The 18,928-nt window shown below is 40.3% G+C and overlaps 2 protein-coding genes across 3 annotated transcripts; both read right to left on the bottom strand.

The window, feature by feature from the left end:
* Positions 1–270: 270 nt before the first annotated feature.
* On the bottom strand, positions 271–8,133 carry comtb (catechol-O-methyltransferase b). Its single transcript, XM_034586186.1, has 6 exons — positions 7,900–8,133; positions 6,614–6,785; positions 1,557–1,674; positions 1,281–1,474; positions 1,057–1,188; positions 271–977 (listed from the first exon to the last, which is right to left on the bottom strand). Exons 1-6 carry the CDS (start codon positions 8,055–8,057, stop codon positions 798–800), a joined length of 954 nt encoding a protein of 317 aa, XP_034442077.1. The 5' UTR covers positions 8,058–8,133; the 3' UTR covers positions 271–797.
* Positions 8,134–10,679: 2,546 nt separating this feature from the next.
* Positions 10,680–17,815, bottom strand: LOC117762025 (SRSF protein kinase 2-like). Of its 2 annotated transcripts, XM_034586453.1 has the most exons (15): positions 17,698–17,815; positions 16,388–16,670; positions 16,198–16,306; positions 15,997–16,084; positions 15,598–15,685; positions 15,225–15,331; positions 14,510–14,675; positions 14,340–14,365; positions 14,162–14,218; positions 12,651–13,017; positions 12,431–12,531; positions 12,055–12,162; positions 11,853–11,922; positions 11,678–11,770; positions 10,680–11,401 (listed from the first exon to the last, which is right to left on the bottom strand). In XM_034586453.1, exons 2-15 carry the CDS (start codon positions 16,611–16,613, stop codon positions 11,217–11,219), a joined length of 1,791 nt encoding a protein of 596 aa, XP_034442344.1. In that variant the 5' UTR covers positions 16,614–16,670; positions 17,698–17,815; the 3' UTR covers positions 10,680–11,216. The 2 variants fall into 2 exon arrangements, with proteins under 2 accessions (XP_034442344.1, XP_034442345.1); XM_034586454.1 differs by lacking the exons at positions 14,162–14,218; positions 14,340–14,365; positions 14,510–14,675.
* Positions 17,816–18,928: the final 1,113 nt, after the last annotated feature.

Raw genomic sequence — 18,928 nt, 5'->3', positions numbered from 1 at the left:
GCACCACAGAATGCAGCTGAATAAGATTTATTATTGATTTCTGTTGATGCTGTGGGAGAAGATCCCCCCCCCCCACAAACAAACACACACACACACACACACACACACACACACAGATCAGTTTGCAGCTCATCATCTGTCAATTAGGAGCTACAGCGCAGCATCGCTATCACACCCTACTGGACCAGCACATATGCATATCTCAGAGTGAGCATCACCTTCTATTATGTTATATTATGAAAAATAAAGCACACAACACAAATATTTTGTTTTCCCTCTGAGTTACCTTTAATTTTAAGTTAACATCATCACATATTGTAAAACAAGATGTAATTTCTGATTTTAAAGGTAAATGTGTAAAAACGACTGGACCTATGTTACATATGTGCTCGGTTGTGTTCTTACACTTTCTCAAAATGTCTCCAGCATTTTTCAAACCTTGAGAAATCTGTCATTTTAATCCCAGTAACAGTCCGTCTCATGTGGACGCCTGTTAATGGCCTCATATCCTTCCTGTTTTGGAGAGGAGACCTCTGCAGACAATCCAGCTCCTCCAAAAACCCTCCTGAAAGATTAACACTGAGGGAGTAACTGTCTGCAGTGGTGGAGAAGAAAACAACTACCATGACCCCACGCTACTCCAAAATGTCACCAAAGTCCATCTTATATTATTGTTTTGATTGCAATAGCAGCACAAATTACACATTGTGAGTTTTAAGTCTGCTCAGTGAACCCCAGACATCAGAGGTCTGACATTTACTAGTGCCTGTGTTAAATATGAGACTGATTGTCAAGAACTACCCTAAGAAGACAGACTTCTCCAAGCCGTCCTCCACTTTGGTGTACTCCAGGTGAGATTTGAAGTATTGGCTTTTGTATCGCGGGCTGCTCCGGACGTACTCCAGGTAGTCAGGAGTTCCGGGGCAGATGACGTTGTCCGCCAGCAGGACGCTGCCTTTCCGGAGGAGGCCGCACTCCTGAGAACAAAAGCAAAGTGAGCGTCATGGCAGAACAATCACAGGTCAATTAGAACAACATGAGCCCAAAGGAACTCACCTCGATCAGCTTCGTGTCAGGAAGGTAGCGATCCTTCCAGTGATCCAGGAAAACCAGATCAAAGGTTTTAATCCCAAACTGCTCCTTCAATTTGGGGATCCAGTCGCCAGAGGCGCCTTCGACTAACTGCACCTAGAAGAGAGAAATGCACCATCTTCTGATTCTGACTTGCAAACACAGTAAATCATTGATTTCTCTGTTTACGTAGAAACATCAGACTCAACCTTCTCCTCTACTCCTGCCCAGGCAATGACTTGACGAGCAACTGCAGCATAGTCTGGGTTAAACTCAAGAGTGATGAGTTTGGCATGAGGGGGCAGCAGGCTGGCAAGCCGCACCGTGGAGTAGCCACAGTAGGTTCCCAGCTCCAACACAGTGTGTGGGTTCACCTCAGTCACCACTGAGTCCAGAATGCAGCCTGCGGCACCAAAACATGAACATACGGCTCGGTCATGTGAGGTTCTGACTTCACACATGAGAGCAAACAGAAAAAACAGCACCTTTCTCATCCCCCACATTCATGGCCCACTCCTTGTGTCTGCAGAAGTGATCTATGGCTCTGACCACGCTGCGAGGGTCCCCTCTAGTGGCGTTCTTCTGAACTGCACTCAGGAGCCGCTGAGGAGAAGGAAAAACAGTCACTGATCACTCATAGTTAATAATTCATTCATTAATGCTTCAAAAGCTTTGGGTTGCCATGTTTGACCCAACTTTTAAGCGATAGGTCCCATTAGTTGGTGTCTGTGCTCTTGTTCTTTAAACTATTTTCATTTCGATTTTAAAAACAGAATAACATGAAGGAACAATTTGCAATTAAATTAAATTTGTATAGCCCCAAATCAAACATTAATTATCTCAAGGCACTAATAAGGTCGAAACCTGAAGTTATTGTAGAAAAACCCAACAGTTCCGAAAACAAGGAAGCACTTTGGTGACTGAAAAGAGATAAGTTCATTTTTAACAGGAACAAACCTCTACAGCTAGACTCAGTGTGGGCGGACATCTGCCTCGATCGGTTGGGGTGTGCTTTGTGACTTCAAACTGACATAGTCAAGTCTTGTTATGACTAACAATTTGTCTGTTTGGTATGTTTATCCTTACTTAATGGTTTTAAATATTATTTTTTCTATATTACATTGACTTCTTGGCCCCAGGAATACATTTAACTGTGGTCGCACATTTCTCAGAATTGAGGCGCCAATAATAAGAATTGGTTTCTCAGTGGGTTTGTCGCTGTGTGGGGAAATTTGATTTGAAAGGTGATCTGGTTGGTGGTGAACCAGGAGCTTCAGTTTGGTGCTCCACCTCTTGTTGCGCTGCCTGGTGCCCCATCCCTTTCTGCTCTGTCATCCAAAACTCTGCTGACCAAATAAAGCTAAACTGGCCTTCCTCAGGCTAATACTTTTCTTTTTGCAAAGATTGAAAAATGTCTAAAGAAGACTGGTTAATTTCCAAATGTCCTCTCTACTTGCATTTAGTTGAATTGGGGGCAGTTGGGCTTGGTTTAGATACTTAAGGACTCATTCAACAACATACTTGTTTTGTTCTGACTGGTTGTTGGGGAGTCCCAACATCTGTTGGGTCATATCAATCTATTGGTTGGTTCATTAATGCTCCTGATTGTTGTAACAACTGTTTTTAGGGTTTAGTGTGGATGTGAATTCTCCTGGAATGGGATGACAGAACAGTTTTGTTGATCTAGTTTTGTAGACGGATGGTTTCTGTCCTCCCTGTAAATCCCTCATACAAATACACTTCTGTCCTAGAAGGAGTGTCCCTTATATTTGTAGCTGTAGGTCAACTGCTGCTGTCTGCTGCTGAGTCACGAGCACAAGTGAGCCAAGTGACATTGATAACAACCCTACAGATGTTTAATAACCGATTTTTAAAAATGTCAGTCAGAACTACAGAAACATCTTGGAGGATCGTGAGAGATGAAACATATTTAAGATCGACCGTATCACCCAGTTGCTAATCAGAGAATATACATATACATCTATCTGCATCCATCCATTATCTATACCACTTATGGATCTAAGTGGGCTGGAGCCAATATATACATGTATTAACATACAAATCTAGATTTGTTTATTTTTTCTTTTGATTAATGGAAGACTGAAGAAGCACGAACCAAAATGATGTAGTCAAAAGAAAAGAAAGAATTCTTCCAAAGAAACAACAAACACTTGCCATTCACATATTCGTACCTATGTTTGTGCCTGTTGTGTGTATGAGTAAATGTGTCACATGATGCTAAGACTGTGATCTGCCCTTCCTTTTATGGTCTGTTAATTTACTGCATATGTTATCAGTAGTTTTTTTTCCCTTATCCTCATAGCGTGCTGCTCATGAACTTTGCAACATTTTCCCAATAAAATAACAATGGGCTTAATTTGTCTGGTATTTTTACCAATGGAATCTATTAAACCTTTGTACTGTTCACCAACAGATGTAAAATGGCAAATGTAACTTTAGTTTATGAACAGCGGCTGTGCTTCAGCTGTCAGTGATCATGGGAAGTGATTTGTTTTTTTGGCCACCAGTATGTTAAAGGTGTAACTAATAGCATTAACAATGGCCTGGGTACAGCTAAGTAGTGGTTGGATGTAACAAAGTACATTTACTGTACTTCTGTACTGTGCTCAAGTGCATTTTCAAGTGTCTGTACTTTACTTGAGTAGCTTTCTTTTCAGATACTTTTCCCTTTTACTCCACTATAATATATATTATATAAATGTTTACAATGCACTGTGTAACATGTTAACAAAGCGCACATGCAGCAGAACCATCTCTTTTTTAATCAGGTTGAAAAGTTAATGTGGTAACATTATTGGCTGCCTCACAAGTAAAACGTTCAAAAAATCCATCTTATGAGGAGTTCTAAGGTGATTAACTTAATAATTAAAGTTCAGCAATGTGGAGCAAATGAACATGATTTCTGACAAAACTGATTTAATTGGTCTTTCTGAGTAAAGGTGCAGTTTTTAGTTAGTCAGTCCACCACTTTGTTTCAATCTGAAATATCTCAACAAATATTGGATGGATTGACAATCATCGTCCCCAGAGGAGAAATCTCTGTTGCCTTGGTGATTCCCTGAACTCATGTCCCTCATAGGAAGAAATAATAATAAAATACAATTCTTATTAAGTAATAATAATTTATCTTTGATGTTTCAGACATTCCTGACCAGAAAAGAGCTAGAAAAGGATACCCCTGATTTCATGACAGCTTATGACTCAACAGATGCTTGTTTTTCAAACAGACTGAGAATCAGCATGTCAAAGAAGATATATATCTGCATGGTATTAGCCAGAGGGAACTCTGTGGTTCAGAAGACTGGAGCCAACGGTCTACTCACTAATCAGTCATTCATCATGTCAGTTATTCAATTCATTCACCTTTTGCATATACTTATTGATAGTGTTAGAAATGAGTGATTATCCTATAAAGTCAATTAGCTACTTATGTAAACAATGCTCTGAAGTGAAATCCACACCCGTGGATCTCTGTTGTTAGGGATGTTGTTACATTATTGTGTCATTCCAATTCATATTTAATGGATCATGGTGGAAGGAGCTTGTTGGACTTTACGCTTAAATTCCTGAATGAACAATTCAGATGTTGTAAAATTGTTGTCCTTTCCCTCCAACACAAAGACAACAGAGTGCAACTGCCTCTCAGAGACCTGTCCTCCTGTCTCCCTGTGGTTTAAAGACATTTCCTCATGTATGGCATCAGAAACATTTATGTTTAACCTTCAAAGAAAGCTGCATCGTTTTGATACATTTTGGGCTGATCGGTGCCTGTTCCGACACCAACCGGTCAGAAATAGGTCAGCTGCACACCTACTTCAGACAGACTCGACTATAAAGCTGGATTAGAGCCCTAAAGAGCCCTGAAATCACTTCTCCTAACCAAACAATACTTTCCATATGGACTGAATTATGGCCATCCATATCATATATAATGTGTATATAGTGTGTTGTCCTTATTGCTGATTATTTTCTCATTATGTTTATCCTGTCTTATGAGAACTTTTAATTAAATAGTGAGTGTATGTTCTTGGCCTGCAGATGTGTTTGTGTATACTCTTATTAAATGCTGTAACGTCTTTCCTGTAATTTTCTACCTGAACAGTGCCACATTTCAAGCCCCTGGAGGGTTTTTAGGTAATTCTCCTTCACATATAGCATATTTTAATTTTTTGTATATGGGGAAATTAGTAAAACTAAAACCCTGAAAAAGCTGAGACAGCTTGCAGAACCCGTGTCACCAGGCATCCGACAAAGCTTCTGGTAAATTCCACTTGTAGTCGACATAAAGGTTAACAACCAACTACAGCTTTGCATTCCAGTCAGAGACGTCTCCACAGCACACTGACACTGATTCAAGTGGGTTACATCCATTTACTCTCATTCTGCTCTAGATGACGGGATCGTTATATAATCCTATGTTACCATATGTTATCACAATAATACAAAAAACTTTATATAGTACTATTTAATTTCATTAGTTTAGTATATTTTACTGATGGCTGCCTCACCTTCAAGGTTTTACATGGCATTGCATCTCCCTCACTGGTCAGTCTATAATGCAGGGGTCTGTCTTGTACAGCACAGACGGAGCAAGTTTGAGCAAAGAGGCTTTTCTCAGTCTGAGCCACCAGCTATTGGAATAGCTCGCCTGATTTGAAACAGTATTAATTATCTAACCTTTAAATACGATACAAATAAGACAAGGCTTAAATCAAACTTATGATTATGTATAAATATTACACTTTATCTTATGTTATTTACTTAACATGGGTATTTGTGGCTTTGTGTGTGTCTGAGTGTTGTATTGTATTGTTTGATTTATATAATGTTTTTCAATCATGCATTATAGCTTGATTTTATCAGGTGTAGTGTTTATTTATGTTATTTTTAATCTGCCGTAGTGTTTTAATGTATGTGTTTGTTAGTTTTGATGGTGTAAATATAATGCACATGAAATATCCATACATATTTGTAATTATAAACAATAGGTCATTTTATTTTATTTTTTATTATTTATTTTTATTTCAGAAAACTGGATTTAGGGACAACAGATGAAAATTGTCTGCTTTACATTTTTTTTGTGTGTTGATTAATGAGACCTGTAAATAAATAAACAAATACAAAATAATTACCACATTATTAACACACCATTGTATTTTATCTGCAAAATTACTCATCTTACAGTATATTTTTTATTTCATCACTGCTAGTTTAGTTTAATCATTTATTCCACTCTGCATCTCTGATTATTAATCGATCATTACAATTATCCACCTAGTAGGAAATTATTGATTTGTTTCTTTCATTTGGACCTGATTGTTGCATGTGTTCCTTTTGAACAAGAGAACTGAGCTCAATTGAATCAGAATTTTGGGCTTTCTTGTCTGAGACTGATCAATTTGATTAAATTTGCTCTTGTAGGAGCTGGCGCCTTTTTCTTAACAGGTGTAAATCTGTCATTATGCTGCAGTGTGTTCGGTCTGCTCTTATCTTAGGTGAGTTGTGTGTAGTGAAGGCCCACCTGAGGACGAGTGGACTGGGTCAGTGTGTCCAGCATGCGCTCCACGATGACATCATGCCAAAGCAGCGCCAACCCGCCATGATACTGAACAGCGGCAGGGATCACCCATCTGTACAGAGCATACAGAAGCGCTGCTCCGCCGGTGCAACTGTAAATAAGAATCAGCCACATCCTGCAGAGCACATAAACATCATTTCAGCCTGGTGACACGATGCTGCATTCAATGTGATGAGAGGCTGTGGTGAATGAAGCACAGACAAAGTGCAATAGGAAGACATCTGCATGAGATAAATGAAAGCTCTCTCGTATCTCCCCTCATGCTCCCTTTGTGTCAGCCTAATGAGATGGGTGTTTACTGTGCAGTGTACAATACTGTCGCTACTTCTGTTTTCATTATCTGCTGCTGCTCCAAGCTGCACACACACACATCCCAGTCAGATGATATCACTGTAGGATATCATTTAATATCAGCTGCAATAAGCGCTGGTAAACACACACATACACAACCCAGTGATCTGTGTGTTGATTTCCCTTCTCTCAGGAGGCAACTGGTCTGTTTAGATATGTCAGATGAAATGGGAAGAACAGAGCAAATGAAGGAGGAGAGAAGAGAGATGACTGTGTGTGTGGGAAAGCAGTGAAAAGCAAGGCTGGAAACAGCTCTACCTTGCACTAATATATAACTGTGAAAGACCAATGGTGGTTGAGGTAATTCCTTTTGATCTGGAGTTTGAGTTGCATGGCAACTGGCCGCGGGTTAAGAGCTGTGTCACAACAGGCAGAACGAGCGCACAGACTTTAACCTTTACTTTGTCTTTCTGCTAATAAACAACAAGATTCAGACACTGAAATGCAGCTTGATAAACAGACACATATATATTTGTTATCATCATGCAGAGTCAAAATTGCACAATACCAAGTCACATGTTGTGCATGCTACCTGACTGAATTCAAATCATATGTAAATCACATCATAAAAAGTTCTCAAATGAAGGAACAGGATGGAGAAGAAGAATAAAAAGGTTAGAATATCAAAGAGGTGCTTATAATTGAAGCTACAATGGATTATCTGTTATGAAACTGGCATATATGAGGAGAAAAGCTTATTATAATACTGTTCTATAAGCTTTTCTTCAGTCCAAAACAGGAATTAAACCCAGTCTGAGCCCTGCTCCCTCTTGAGCAACATGCAAACACTTATCAGTCATAAAATGGACATATAAAAAAAACCCTCCTGTATTCATGCAGTGTCTCTAATGAAAATCTGACAGTAAAATAAGACTTACATGTGAGAGCGGGTACCACTCCCTCCTTTCTTCTCACCCCCTCGAGCTGAGAGAAGAAAATCTGTTTCTCCAACTGCTGGACATATGCTCGCCTTCACAGAGACTAACTCCTCCCTCCTCTTCCTTTCAGCCCCCAGACCTCTGCTGAATGTGAGCATGCAAGGAATGCACAACAGAGCAAATCTCAATGGTCAGTGCACGCACACACACACACACACACACACACGCACGCACGCACGCACGCACGCACGTACGCACACACGCACACACACACACACACACACACAGGCACACTTTTGTCCAGCTATCTTAGTGAGGACAGTCATTGACATAATGCATTCCCTAGCCCCTTACCCTAACCCTAAACATCCAAATGAAATGCCTAACCCTAACCCTTAACCTAACCTAAACCTAATTTCAACCCTAACCCTAAAACCAAGTCTTAACCCCCAAACAGTCCATTAAATGGGAATCACAAAGTGAGGACCGGCCAAAATGTCCTCACTTTCCCAAAATGTCCTCACATTGGTTATATGCTCAAACTGGTCCTCACTAGGAAGCTGTACAAACACACACACACACACACTCATCCAGGGATTTAGTTTCTTTCTTGCCATTTATTAGGATTAACTCTGCTGCAGCAACTATTCATTTTTGTTATGTTTAGATGTTTAACTTGATATTTGAGTTAATAATTCCGGATCCTACATATCTTGATTTCCTCGTGATTACATTTTCATCTTAAATGAGGAAACTGTCAGAATGCAGTTTCTTTTTAATAAAACAACAAATAATCAGTTTATTTCTACCGTGAGTCTTCCATTCTCTCTTGAAGTTTTGTGAGTTCTGTGTGTATATAAAGATGGACGATATGACGGCTCCCCATAAGTGAAGCCAAAGCATCTCAATCTCCCTCTGGTGGCAGGCCATACATCCCATGTCCACCATGTTAGTGGATGGGACATGAGCCAAACGACAAGGTCATAGTACACTAATTCATTTTTCTCAACGATGGTTTCTGTCATTTTAGGTAGATCTTAAAATGATGAATCGCTGTCCTTTTACTTTACTGATTTGTCCTTTAACTTAGTTATTTGATACTATAAAAAAGGGGTGTCATGATTGAAGATGCTGTTTTTGTGCTCTAAGAAAAGATCATGTATAACTCACTGTGTAGGAGCCAATTATTGCTCAATTCCATGAAGGCGGAATTGGTCTCGGTTTAGGCAGGTTTTCCGTTCGCTATCATAGTCTCTGTTTGTAGTTACACGTGCTGTATGTTGTTGTTTTTTGGTTTAATGTTGGAATATATGTGTGAGTAAATTGAAATCAAAGAAGTTGCAGGAAAATAAATGGTCAGTGTTTACAAAGGAAGGTCAAACTCGGACTTCTGATTCTTTCAGACACGGTAACGTAAATCAACAGCACGTCAATTGCAGCCAAGGGTTGTACCTCAGTGGCTTCAAGCATTGGTTCAGCCTCTACATACCAATAGATAATATGTGACTCAGCCTGCAGGTATAAAACACGTGGCGTTTTCTTGTGTTTTGGGTTCATCTGCAGACGTTGAATTCAGGACAAGAGGTGATATTGTTCTTTATTCAACAGAAATTTCCACCACACTGGCAGTGGGGTAATGCAACACAGTAAATGGCACAATGACAGAGGGCAAAGAGGTGGCTGTTATGGATATCAACATTTTCCTCAGACTAAATAAAAAATTAAAAAACTATAAATACAGTAGATTAACTTGTGATCCAATGAAAAATAAACTTCCACGGCCTGACCCGTGTCTAAAATTGTCAGCGAACTTCAAGCTTTCAGAATATTCCGAGGGCATAAATATCACAAGAGGGGGGCCTTCATTTGGACTCATTAATTGAACATGGTAACATGACCAGACGGAACATCTCTGGAGAGACCTGATGATGGCAGTTTACAGATGTGCCCCATCTTAGGAAGTGATGTTTTTTTTAAAAGAGTAGATATACTGCCCAAATCCAGTCGTGCAAACCAAACCAAACCAAGAAGACTCAAAGCTGTAACTGTTAACAGTGTCTTCTATGATGTTCTGATAAAAGGTCTGAATACTGTGATGAATGAGAGATTTCAGGTCTTGATTTCTAATAGATTACATAAAATATGATAAGCATGTTTCACTGTCATTATAGGTTACTGAGAATGAATGATTTGTCAATTCACAATTGAATCTACAACACTGTAAAGTGTGCAAAAAGTGAGCACACAACCTATAAATAATTAATGGAGCGACGCCGGCGAGCTATTTCAGGCAGCCAACTCGAGCTGCGCTGCGCCAATCATGTGACATACATCATGTGACATACCTCACTCTCCACAACCAGCTATAATACACACCCACCTTATCAGGTGGGTGTGTATTTAAGCAGAGAGACATTTCCCATCATCCCCTTTGCTCGCAGTGCTGCTGCAGTATTGCTACCAGTTGCTTCAGCCCCTCCACCACCCCAGCATCCACCTGTAGGCTCTAACAGGGGGTTACAAGTATTTGCTCATCACTCCCATCAGTCCTGTGGAATCATATGGGGGAGTGATTAAGTTGGAGCCTAGACGCCAAACACTAAACCTGTTCTACTGCTGAAATAAATGTTTGAATGTGAGTTGTCTGACTGAACTAGAGGATAAAAGGAATCCAATGTCAGTTTATTGAAACTCAAGAGCTTTGTCATCATGTTCGAAGGATCTTTTCCAGCAAGACAAAACCTGGTCATTGCTGTACCTTCATCAGATATTATAGACATTTAAATACAAAGGCACAGTTTGTACCTGGACTCAACATGTATCTTGGGACATCCAATCACAAGTGAGCAGCTCAAAGTATATGCGTTTATTGAATAACACAAAGAGGACAAATATTCAAGTGTTAATGTTTACAGTAAGCTTTGACTCCTTCCCCTATCGCTACTGCACACACACTAGCTCCAAATGACATCATCTGCCCAAGATGGCATTGTTCGTATCTGGGATATTTTGGCTTCATATGGAGACGTGTCTTCCATCTTTGTACACAGTCTATGCTGGAAACACATTAAAATTTCACGTTTGAATTGTCCAATTATGTTCGGATCACCCACGTTGCATGTTAATGCCAGGTATGAACAAGGTGTAAAAGCCCAAGCAACTAAACTGGCTGTTAGTGAAGCTTCTAAATATTTATAAAAGCTGTGCGCATGATGCCAGCACCAGACTATTCCCACAGCTGTCACATCCAATATATGAGTCTGTTGCTGAACAGAGAGCTAGTCCACTGGGCTCTGTACAATACAGGGCCGCTGTGTCTAGGAGATGATCCAGGGGTGTTTCAGACACTGGGCAGCGGTGGCTCTTTTCTCTGGCAGCAGCTCTAACATGGTCAAGAGGAAAGAGCTGAAGTTGACGGCTTCCTCCTGAGGCCACTCGTACTTATCTTGTAGGATTTCAAACAAGCTCCATGACTTGAGCTTTGAGATGTGTCGAAGTTGTCCTGAACAAAGTAGAAAGAAGACGTCGCTTTGGATTATTTCACTTTTTTTTCAAATAAATTAGAAAGTTACTTATCACAAACGTTCTCTACAATTGAAAAAGTGTGAGTGCTCCACCATGATAATAAAACTATGAGGTGATAATTTTAATCAAGTAAAATATGAAGAATGAAAACTTTATTCTGAGTTTAGGAAGAGTTCAAATATTAATTTAAGGTGATTTGTCAGTATATAACACATAACTTTGTATTTTACACGTAGTTACTAACTTACTTTACCTTTACGATTGAAGTATTGTTTGGAATTTCTCCCTGAGAGGGCAAACTGGGATGGCAGGGGTCCCAGCAGCTCAATGATGTGGGCAATGTGATCTGAGGGGACACAGGCACATTCAGAATTGTACATATATTTAGTTTATTAAGGACAAAAAGGGATATAGTGACTCAAACAAACCTTCCTCTCGGGAGAATGTTGCTCCTGATTGGGGGTCAAACAAATAGTCCCCAGTCACCAGCTCAAAAGCCTAAAGAAGACACAAAGGATGGTCATGACAAATCAAGAAATGGCTAAGTTAAATTTAATGTTAAACATAAAAACCTTAGAAATAATAGATGGGGAAGTATGTTTTACAAATCTATGCAGGTACTTGTCTCACCATGCAGGCAGTGCTCCAGATGTCGGCTGGTGTGTCGTATTCAGCGCCGATCAAGACCTCCACAGAGCGGTACTGACACGTCTGGATGTCCTCAGTGAAGTGTTTGCGCTGCCAAAACAGAGAGATTAGAATTTGTTAAATTACCTGTATCTGGTGATTTTCAACATTTTTGTTGAGAGTAATTCATAGATATTAATGGAAATTAAATCATGTTTTGGGAATTCATATTTATGTGTGTGTGTAACTTGGAGCTAATCCAAATAAAAATCCAGATCTACTGAATTTAAATTTGGTCTCAAAGGGGGTTGTTGGGCCTTGGTGAAGGAATGCACTCTAGTTTTTCAAATGTATTATTCTTGTCAAATGAATAACTCACCACCCAGCAGGCGTTGCCCAGGTCAGCAATCTTAATGAGGATTTTATCAGCATTCTGTGGCTTCAGTAGATCCAAAGGTAAAGTGTCAGAGTCACTGAAACCTGTAACACATTAAAGAATTTGATGCCTAACAGGATCTGTAGATAAACATCCTACATCATATTCATGCAAATCATAGTTTAGTGGGACAAAACAACAACACAAATGTTGTGAGACGAACCACAGGGGGAGGATGATGAAGGTGGAGGTGGCTCTTTGTCAGCAGTCTGATGTAATAATGCTGACCTGGAGCCAGAGACAGGAGCATCTCTTTTGAGGTCTGGCCACGAGCAGATGGAGTCTCTGTTGCTGAATGGAGCCAAGTCCAGTCCATCCTCCAGCAGCAGGGTCCTCCTCCTTAATGTGAGGTTAGGACCTGAGAGCTGAGTCTGACAGGTGGAGCTGTAGGTGCTGGAGGGAGGCGTGACATCGGTAAATGTCAGATGAGGTTTGTCTTTCTGTTTGAGGTCAGATTGGTTCTCCTGTCCTCGTCGACTCCTGTCTTTCCTCGTCAGTCGGTTAATCGGGCTCCTGGAGACTTTGTTAGACTGCAGGAGCAATCATTTAGGGGAGGGAAACAATACGAAATAAGCATTGAATTAAAAAACAGTGAACCAATGAATGAATCATCCCAACAACTTCATCCCTGTTCATGCTACTCTAAACTCTGAGTTTGGCACCCCTCTGTGGTAGTATGAAAAATAGACACGCTGGCAGACAGCAATGCACTACAGATTAAATATTTTTTTATATCATAATTACACACACACACACACACACACACACACACACACACACACACACACACACACACACACACACACACACACAACCCTCAGGACTATCTGCATTAGTGCTGTTTCTCCATTGTTTCTTTTGTCTTTGTGCTTTCATTTTTCCAAATACAACATATCTTCTATAGAGCTACAGACTGAATCCTAAAATCTTATGCTAGTGCCATGAATTCTCCCCTTTTTCATCTTTTTTATATCTGTAGTTACAATAAGCCACAAAGCTTTACATGAAATTAAAACTCTGAGCTTTGTATCTTTTCTAATCGTTTTCAAACAAGTGGCTATATTGAAACTGCAGTGGAGGTTGTGTATATGAGGGTGTGTCCTGTCCAACCCCCCAGTTCACCCAACTAAGCTACAGGAGCCATTTGGTGACACAACAATGTCACAAGAGCAAGCATGTGTTTTCACATGCATATTCAACACAAGCATGAGACAACATGGAGACATGCATCGTTTATGATCAGACTATTTCAGTACCTCTATCTCTGGACTGTAATTTTGATAGATACAGGTACTGAATACAATAGCTGTACAGTAAGAATAAAAAGTATTGCTTGTTTCTGCTCTTTGTGTGTTTTGACTCCAACGCAGAAAGGAGCCAGAGGAGCTGCTTTCTGTAAACACAGTACCAACGTGCTGTGGCAAAGTGTACAATATTGCTCTGGGATGTTCTCTCTCTCTTTAGTGTCAATGTGTGATGGTAGAAAGAACAGTACAGCAGAATGACTGTGTTTGATACCTACTATGTGCCCCAAAGGTAATTGTACAGATAAATGTCTGGTTCCCTGCCTTTTTAACAATCTGATATGTCGTCTAGTGTGTTCCAGGCTTTAGTGGCTGTCGACATGCAGTTAAGAAGCTCAAGTGCAAAAACCCGACACAACATCTATCTTACCCACTCCCCAAGAGTGTGGAAAACTCCCGTCAGCTTCCCGAAAAAGTTGGACAAACTCTTAAGAAGTCACAGCAGGAAGCCACAAATTATGATGTGATTGTAAAAAATAAAAACATACTACATCATACATAAAAATGATTAAATGATAAAGAGAAATGCATATTTTCAGGCTACACACCTTCTTTTCCCTGAGGCCTCCGTTAACTGGCAGAAAATAAAAATCACCACAGAGGAAAAGAAGCACAGAATATCAAAATACATGAAGAATGTGAATATGTGTCAGATTAAACATACATATTATTCAACCAAAAAAAAGGGCCCTGTTTAGCGTAACATAGCATCACTAACCTGGGGAGCTAGAGATAGCAGAGGACACTGGCAGCTGCCATAGCTTGGTGTTGGAAGCCAGTTTCTGAATATAAACCTCGTCCACCCTCAGGAGGATGTTTTCTGGCTTGATGTCTGTGTGGATAATCTTGCATTTAGTGTGCAAGTAATCTAAACCCTGCAGAACCTGGGATAAAGGATGAAATGGCGTCACTGTCATTGTACCTCATGTGAAGGAGGAGTAAAAATAGAAGCTGGTCTGTTCACAAAAAGATTCCAATCAGTGGTGAAAGATATGGAGAATGATTTAAAGGAGACAGATTATGCTTTTCCTGCTTTTCCCTTTACTCTTGTGTGTTAAAAAGGTTTTTGTATGTAAGATGTTTGCAATGTTAAAAAGCCTAAAGCTCGCGGTAAAGGGAGCACCTCTCCTCCACAGAAAACACAGATCCTGAAGATCCTGAAACACCTTGCCAGTAGTTCTGGGGTATCGTGAAGTCATATGATGTCATGAAGCCTCACATTGCCATAATGCACGCCTAGCTGCTAGACGAGGCCTCTAACAAAGCCGGGTAAAGTAAGAGTGGAGCCCGACATTTCCAACATGCACTGGAAGCAGTTGAGTGGGCCAGCTAGAGCAGACTTCATCAGAGAGGAGCCTTAAAATATGAGAAAAGTGATGTTTTCTGATTACATGACATGAGCATAATATGTAGAATCAAGGTTTGCACAGCACCTGTCTGAGGATGCTCTTAACGCAGGGCAGAGGGAGGCCAGTGTAGTTGGATTTGATGATCCACCTCAGCAGCTGGTGGCCAAGAACCTCCAGAACCATGCACACATCTGGTGAGCAGCTAAGGACCTTGTTTCATATTGTACACTTGGTTCAGAGTTTCTTGTGTTGTTGGAGAAAACTTAAACACGCTGACACTGATCCACATATTTTAAGTCCCATCGCTTTGGTACGAAGTTTTGTTTTCTGTATTTGTAGGAACATGTGAACAGAAGGGTAAAAACAACTTGATAGAAAAGCATACCTGCACCACTAGCTTCTTAAATAATGATACAGGGACATTATGTGGCTTAAGCCTTTTCTTTGTAAAGGATACGCTCACCATTGGCTCCAGAGATCCTGAAGTCATCGATGAGGTGCACGATTCTTTCTCGTTTAGGATCTTTGGGGTCACTGTCCCTCACCTAATGATGATATATTCAAAATGTCTCAATATCAACAAAAAGTACAATGTATAACAATGATAAAGACAATCACAATGTTAGCAAATGACATCATAATCTGGCAGCAAACAACAGATATAATAAAACACAGATGTTGGTTGTGTTAGTGTTTGCATAATAAATATATAATCACTATGAATAGTCTAAACCTACATGCTATCACTAGGGTTCTCTTTATGCAGACACTCATGCATTAATAACACTCTCGTTAGGTCCACTAATTGTGTGCTGCAAAAGAAAAAAAGAAAGAAAATCCATGTGGTCCCACTGACACATTTCAGAAGTTTGATCTCATCCAGTGCCGTCTCTGTGTAGATTTGAGCACTCTTCACCACCTTCAGAGCCACAAAATGCCCTTTCCTGCATGCAAACAATTATGGTAGTTAGCTATTATGTTTATGTAATATTACATAATAACAACACTGTGTTATAACGTTATTTAGGGCAAGTTGAAAGGTAAAACCTGTACTTACTCCATATCCCAGCAGAGCCACACAGTAGAGAAGTGACCCCATCCCAACTTTCTGACCACTTGATAACGGCCAACAAAGATCTCTTCGATCTCAACCAGGTAATAACCACCTGCAACACAAAGTGCCACCTGCATCAAAGAAGAGAGGTCTCAGGCAGAGTGTTGGTGTTTGACACTGTGGCGCTGCCTACCTATGCCATAATCTGCAGGATTCTCCTCCTGCTCCTCGTCCGACACCAGAGGCTCCGGTGAATGAGGGTGTATCTGTACAGCTGGAGGGTGGTGAGGGGATTTTTTGGGCTGGAGGGAAGGTCTCCCCGCTGCGCGTGGGGAGGGGCGACGCCTGGGTGTGATGGTTGGATTAAAGGTGCTGGCTGTGATGAGGGATGATATGGCAGCAGCATATGATGACGACATGTTGAACAGGAGCCTGATGGGTTTGAGCCCCGGTGACAGCAGCACTCGGGGAGAAAGCTGCAACGAAAAAATGAATTCTGACACTTACAAATGGAAGAGGGTGTCAAGTCTGACACAAGAATTCAGCTGCTGTTTGTCTAGTTTGTGCTGATTGCGGTGGGTTGTTTGCGATGACATTTCAAAAGGGCCAGTAGATGTGTATGTTTATTTTTAGCCTGGATGAATGGCATGTCAACGTAAATAGCTCCTGACACTGACCCAGCTGCAACCGAGCTCTTCATGAAACCGCACTGCTGCAGTGTGGTCACCAGAGTTGTAAACATGATTTCAGATAAATTACTTGTTTCATCATTTCAAAGGACATCAGTCACTAAAGTGGGCTTACTGTTGATTGGTTGTACACTTTATGTGGAACTGGAAGGAGGAACTGATGTCTGTGAGGGATTAGGTCATATGACATGGGAAAATAGAAAGTATTAGCAGGAACTTCAAAATAAAAGTCTTGACAGTCCATGAGGTTTGATTAGCTCTATAAGGGAATAGAGTAGCTGGCACTGTAGCTGCAGTTTAGCTGTTGCATTGTTTGTTTAAATGCTTGTCCCTGTTGCTATATTTTCTATTGTTTAATTACATTTTTAGTTAAATAACATTCTGAAACGTGGGAAATATTTGTGGAACAACAAAGCAAAGACTATGAGCTCCTTATAGGAAAAGAAAAGTCTGAATAAAGCTAATTATGGCTAGCTTTGTTTTTTCCAGTTGTTTAAGCAGCGTTTGTCCACTGGTTTTGACACTTATTAGCTCTTTGGTGTGAGCAAAACTTTGTACATGCTCTCCAACTTAAGTCCTCTAATATATACATTTCTTGCTTTATGTCATATATTTCGTAGAAGGTCTATATTTTTCCTCAACTTCTTTGGCATTTAGCTCCGTCAGCCACACTGAGCAGTATTATTTTGAAGGTTTCTACAGGAAGTTTATCAGGAGTAAAACTTAGCTCTACGTGGCGCTGTCGTCTCCACCGTAAAACTCGGTAACACGAATAACTATGAACCATATTAATACAAACTCAACAGCTACTCACCCGGTCTGTGATGTGTCCGCTTTTAATGAAAACTAAATAAAGATAAAACCAGCCAGGCGCGAGGAGAGAAGAGTCCCTCAAGTCGCGTGCTCCTCTCTAAGCATGTGTGTGTGTGTGTGTACGTGTGTGCGTGCGTGTGCGTGTGCGTGTGTGTGTGTGTGTCATCTCCAGGAATAGCAGACTGCTGCTGCTGGTAGTTAACTGTGTTCCTGATAGCATTTTTCACTTCTGGAGCTGGTGAGGAGGTAATTCTCCAAACTATGCAGTATTATTTTTATTTATTAGTTGTTTTTCTTTTCTACGGAAGCGTATTGCATTCATTTGAAAAAAATTGTTTTTCCGAGATAATTATCTCGGGAAATTCCGAGATAAGTTCTCATAAAAAAAAGGGGGTATAAATCTAGTATTTTGATGAAGTTACATTTTGCATGGACGTTTCGCACAGAGCCCTTGTTCAGCGGGCTACATGTAACTGTTGCACACTTAGACAGTCTTTTGTTTGGCACGATTTCTTGTATTAGCGCCATGACGTATAGCGTCGCTTCAAACTGTCAGACTCTCCTTCTGTATAAATAACAGGGAACCACAAAAGACTAATGTAGCCGAGCGTGTTGTTCTCTTATACTGTCACAGGCCTCAGCCGGAATCACACCCGTTTCCTTTCCTTCACACTTCAACACTTCTCTATCGACAGAACCCCCTTCAGTTAGAACCCCTTTCAAAACAAGAGTCCCAACCAACACCCTGCTTATAACAGGAACTACACATCAACCTTCCATAATAAAGCCACTAAATAAAATAGCTTACACTAACAAACGAAATATTTGAATTATGGACAAAAATGAAAACTATCCTTTATCTATCTGTAGCATATCCCCCGAAAGATGGTCGAGACTTTCAACTGATGTTTTCAGGTTTATTTGAAACTACACAACTAAACAACACCGTAAGAGATTGTGCCTCTTCGGAGGGTCGCTAAAACATCAAACTTTTCCTTTGTGAAGTTACAGATTCATAACAGTAAGTCCGCGTCTATACAGGAACTTTACTTTCAAAATAAAAGCATGGAAAAAAAGCTCTGTTTTAAAAAAAATTTTTTTATCAGAACTTATCTCAGAATTTTCGAGATAATTATCTCAGAAAAACAGAAACAATTTTTTTTCAAGTGAATGCAATACGCTTCCGTACTTTTCTAATATAATATGCTGCAAAACCCTTCAAGCTACAACCT

This window comes from Hippoglossus hippoglossus, chromosome 5, assembly GCF_009819705.1.
Source record: "Hippoglossus hippoglossus isolate fHipHip1 chromosome 5, fHipHip1.pri, whole genome shotgun sequence".
NCBI classification, from domain to species: domain Eukaryota; kingdom Metazoa; phylum Chordata; class Actinopteri; order Pleuronectiformes; family Pleuronectidae; genus Hippoglossus; species Hippoglossus hippoglossus.
This window is presented reverse-complemented; position numbering and strand designations above follow the sequence as displayed.

Bases quoted from the DNA above. Each gene is read 5' to 3' on its own strand.
- comtb (XM_034586186.1), bottom strand. From the start codon at position 8,057: ATGCTCACATTCAGCAGAGGTCTGGGGGCTGAAAGGAAGAGGAGGGAG. The intron at 1,475-1,556 runs GTGCTGTTTTTT...TTGGTGCCGCAG, and splicing joins GAATGTGGGGGATGAGAAAG to GCTGCATTCTGGACTCAGTG. The intron at 978-1,056 runs GTGAGTTCCTTT...TTTTGTTCTCAG, and splicing joins CTGACACGAAGCTGATCGAG to GAGTGCGGCCTCCTCCGGAA.
- LOC117762025 (XM_034586453.1), bottom strand. From the start codon at position 16,613: ATGTCGTCATCATATGCTGCTGCCATATCATCCCTCATCACAGCCAGC. The intron at 14,219-14,339 runs GTGTGTAGCCTG...TGACTTCTTAAG, and splicing joins GAGGCCTCAGGGAAAAGAAG to AGTTTGTCCAACTTTTTCGG. The intron at 11,771-11,852 runs GTTTGTTTGAGT...GTGTCCCCTCAG, and splicing joins AACATTCTCCCGAGAGGAAG to ATCACATTGCCCACATCATT.